The sequence below is a fragment of the Ruditapes philippinarum genome, unplaced genomic scaffold, assembly GCF_026571515.1.
Source record: "Ruditapes philippinarum isolate M1 unplaced genomic scaffold, ASM2657151v2 ctg14801_1_1_1_1, whole genome shotgun sequence".
Taxonomy (NCBI): Eukaryota; Metazoa; Mollusca; class Bivalvia; order Venerida; family Veneridae; genus Ruditapes; species Ruditapes philippinarum.
The window spans coordinates 16,885-21,269 of NW_026853519.1; the positions used below are offsets into that span (position 1 = coordinate 16,885).

General features: G+C 32.5%; 1 protein-coding gene across 1 annotated transcript; it reads left to right on the top strand.

The window, feature by feature from the left end:
- The first annotated feature begins 730 nt into the window (after positions 1–730).
- On the top strand, positions 731–4,160 carry LOC132737103 (uncharacterized). The gene is made up of 3 exons (XM_060724340.1): positions 731–799; positions 3,260–3,337; positions 3,503–4,160. The coding sequence occupies exons 1-3, from the start codon at positions 755–757 to the stop codon at positions 3,770–3,772; spliced, it is 393 nt and encodes a 130-aa protein (XP_060580323.1). The 5' UTR covers positions 731–754; the 3' UTR covers positions 3,773–4,160.
- The last annotated feature ends 225 nt before the right edge of the window (positions 4,161–4,385 follow it).

A 4,385-nucleotide genomic window follows, 5' to 3' on the forward strand; every position in this document is an offset into this window, starting at 1 on the left:
GTTTACAACACGTGTCAATATATACATGTATGTGGAGGTACATATACCGTGACACTATTAAAGCTGATAAAATAGCTCACAGATTTGGTTATGGTAGGTCCAGCAAAGTGTCGAGTCCTGTGTATATCTGTGATATTTTAGTGTCCACTGACATACTTGGCACGCTAAAGAACCAGGAGAAACTTCTGGAATTGAGGTATCTTTCTATATCTGCATCTTGCACTATCTCCAAAAATCTAAAATAACTAGTTAACACTCTTCTGGCGGACTCGCCCATAAGGGCAGTCGGTGGTGAGTATAAGATACACATTAAATATACACACACATTTCATAGTTATATAATTTAATATCATTAAGAAAGACACTGAAAATGAGCACATATAAAATACAAAACGTTCAAAAATCGATAACCTGAATTGATAATGCAGTTCAAGGGAGAATAATAATGTACTTAATATCAATCTACCTAAAAGGAATTGTTTCCCTTCAATCATAATTGCCACATTTATTTCGGAAAGATTTTGAGGAAAGTCATCATGTTAAAGGGAAACTTGTCAAAAAGTCAAGTATATCTTTTTTACAAGGGTTATTTTCCTTTGATTAGACAGCAATGTATATATATATACACGACTGAAACACCCTACACTTGCAGATTATTTCAAAGTTGCTATTTTTCATGATTTTCAAGATGTTTCTGAATTTTGTAAGAAGTAATCTGCGGAACATGAAGAAAACATTCGTAATTAACAGTATTATGACACTACCGAATTTGCCAAGTGCGAGACCCAAATCGGCTAAGGTAATTGCAGATTATTGATGTCTATGCCGAATAAATATCGGCTTTGCTTGTTTAAATCATTGCTTTTATCACTTTGAGGATTTTAAACTTATTTTAATACTGATATGTATAAATATCTGGCTAAATGAACTTCACTGAAAATTGTGTAATTTTCAATGTAACTTATTACCTTGACCTTTTTCCATCTTGAATTAAAATTGTTGTACCGACCAAACATTGTATTGATATAGTTATAAAGTGTCAACATATTGTTTTAGCAATATGATTTTCCTTCAGAATGGCGAATGCATATGCGTTAATTATCCCCCGCCGAAAAGGCGGCGGGGGATATAGAAATAGTCTCCGTCCGCCCGTCCGACCTTCTGTCCGACATTTTTGTCCGGAGCATATCTCTAAAAGTATTTGAGTAATCAACTTGAAACTTCATAGGTTGATAGACCTCATTGAGGAGGAGTGCAGTGCACAAGAATGATAACTCTACCTTGCATAATTTTTGAGTTATTGCCCTTTGTTATTTTTCAAAATTGATTTTTGTCCAGAGCATAACTCCAAAAGCCTATGAGATATCAACATTCAACTTCAACTTTTGAGTGGAGCGTAACTTAAAAAGTGTTTGACATATCAACATGAAATGTCATAGGTGGATAGATCTTATTGAGGAGGAATGTTGTGCACAAGAATGATAACTCTTCCCTATACAATTTTTGAGTTATTGCCGTTTGTTCTTTTTCATGCTATTTTTTCCAGAGCTTATCTCAAAAAGTATTTGAGGTATCAACTTGAAACTTCATAGGTGGATGGATCTCATTGAGGAGGAGTGCAGTGCACACGAATGCTAACTCTACCCTGCATAATTATTGAGTTATTGCCCTTTGTTATTTTTCAAAATTAATTTTTGTCCAGAGCATAACTCAAATCGCCTTTGAGATATCAAAATGAAACTTCATAGGTGCATAGATCTCACTCAGGAGGTGTGCAGTGCACAAGAATGATAACTCTTCCTATCATAATTTTAGAGTTATTGCCCTTTGTTATTTTTCATACCTAATTTTTCACCCGAGTGGAGCATAACTCACAAGTGTTTGACATATCAACATGAAATGTCATAGGTGGATAGATTTTATTGAGGAGGAATGCTGTGCACAAGAATGATAACTCTTCCCTGTACAATTTTTGAGTTATTGCCCTTTGTTCTTTTTCATACTATTTTGTCCGGAGCTTATCTCAAAAAGTATTTGAGGTATCAACTTGAAACTTCATAGGTGGATGGATCTCATTGAGGAAGAGTGCAGTGCACAAGAATGATAACTCTACCTTGCATAATTGTTTAGTTATTGCCCTTTTTTTATTTTTCAAAATTAATTTTTGTCCAGAGCATAACTCAAAAGGCCTTTGAGATATCATTATGAAACTTCATAGGTGCATAGATCTAACTCAGGAGGTGTGCAGTGCACAAGAATGATAACTCTACCTTTTACAATTTTTGAGTTATTGCCCTTTGTTATTTTTCATACTTAATTTTTCAATTCAATTTTTTTCTCAAAAAGTATTGAGGTATCAACTTGAAACTTCATAGGTGGATAGATTTTACTGAGGAGGGATGCAGCACACAAGAATGATAACCTACCCTGCATTATTTTTCAGTTATTGCCCTTTGTTATTTTCAGCCATCAGTATTCACATAGGTTTCAAATCTGTAATCACTATAGCCATCAGTTTTCATTACCAAAAGACCTCTTAAAATGGAATTATTCTGCTGTACTACATATACATTCTTCCAATTGCAATGAGCAAACACATTCGGCGGGGGATGGCCATGTTGACATGGCTCTTGTTTTGCATACATTTGCATACATTTAATTAAAACTTACAGTCGTTATTCAATGTAAGAAGCGATTCCTACCTGTTATAACTTGTAGTAAATTTAAATCTCAAAATAAGAGTATTATAGTAAAGAATGTTTAAATGAGGTATTTGTATATCTTTAAGTACATTTTACAAAATAAATCAAGTAAAAGTGCTCAATAAATCAATGTAAAAGTGCTCAATAAATCAATGTAAAAGTGCTCAGTCTTAATGATAAACCCGTCGAATTTGAATAATATAGACTTAGACCTGAAAAAGCAAAGTCGTCTGTGCATCATGACTCGAACATGATTTGCCTTGATTTGTTTTGACTATCATGTTATTCATAGGATATACATATATAATCAAGCGTATTTTGTCATTTCTTTATTAATAACAGAGTAATTTAAAATTGCTGGAATTCAAACAGTACTGTCAAGGTTAGAATGTATTTGTATGTAAAAATAAAAAAAATCCATGAAAAATATTAGAAACGAGCGATATTCTATTAACATGATTCAGTGAACATCATTATAGGATGTTACTTACAAGAGCATTGACTACATATTCTTCTTGTACTTTCGTTCATATTAGTTTTAAAATTGTTTTTGTCAGATTGGTGCTATCAACCAACATCAGCTAAAGGAAGTTAGAAAGAGTTTCGCCCCAATGCTTATTGAAAGTGTTTTTCAGGTAATATTTTAATAGCATCGTAGTTATACTTTGTCTACACTAAATAAGACAACTTTAAAAATTTACAACATGTCCGAATCTTTTTCCGTTTAATGTCAATCCATCACTCTTTACTTATTTCACATACATTTTAATCTGTTTACGTGTTGTATCTTTCGTTGACAGAATTACGTAGGCGAAAAGAAATTGAATTTTACGAAAAAGAAGTACACAGAGAAGTTTATCAAGAAGTGTGTTGAAATCTGTTGGCTGATGAATTCACAGAATCCACCTGTCATTTTTGATACATCTGACGTGGATGGGAAATCTTTTGATGTCGACAAATTCAGGACATACACAAAAACTGGCAAACTGGTTGACTATGTTGTATGGCCACCAATGCTGTTACACAAAGGAGGACCGATGCTTTGTAAAGGCGTGGCTCAAGGAAAATAATTAAGATATTTAAACATGAATAAATTTCAATATTTTAGCGTGTCTGGCTTCAATAACATTAGGTTTATATATCTGCGTAGCTGCAATGAAATTGTTTTTGATCTATTTTTCGACCCAATGAAATTGTAAGATACAAAACTTTTTGCTGATAAAAGATTTATACAAATGGTTTAAAATGCATCAGTTATATGAAATATAAGGAGATGGTCTATATAAAAAAATGTTATTAAAAAACTTTAACTTTGGCTACATAGTACACGTGTTATGACATCATTTATTTATATAAAAACGTCAAGAGTTATGATAGGTATGAGATACATTCTTGTGCATTTATAAATGTATCAACACCCAAACATTTCCATTATAACTATTTGAAGTCAATTAATCCACCCATAAGCAAAAACAATATGATTCCTTTATAAGAAATGACGGTTGAAATGAAACTATATTGTACCAGTATTGACAAAACGTATGTGAAATCCGATGACCCGAATAAAATAATGTTACAATTGTACCGGTGTATACTTTCAATGCGAAAACCTTTTATCTTTATTTTTATTATATTGAGCTGTGTGAAATAAATCATGTTCATTTCTTTGTTTCTTTGTCTTTA

Coding starts and splice junctions, on each gene's coding strand:
- LOC132737103 (XM_060724340.1), top strand. CDS start 755: ATGACACTACCGAATTTGCCAAGTGCGAGACCCAAATCGGCTAAG. Junction 800..3,259: donor CGAGACCCAAATCGGCTAAG/GTAATTGCAGAT, acceptor TGTTTTTGTCAG/ATTGGTGCTATCAACCAACA. Junction 3,338..3,502: donor TTATTGAAAGTGTTTTTCAG/GTAATATTTTAA, acceptor TTTCGTTGACAG/AATTACGTAGGCGAAAAGAA.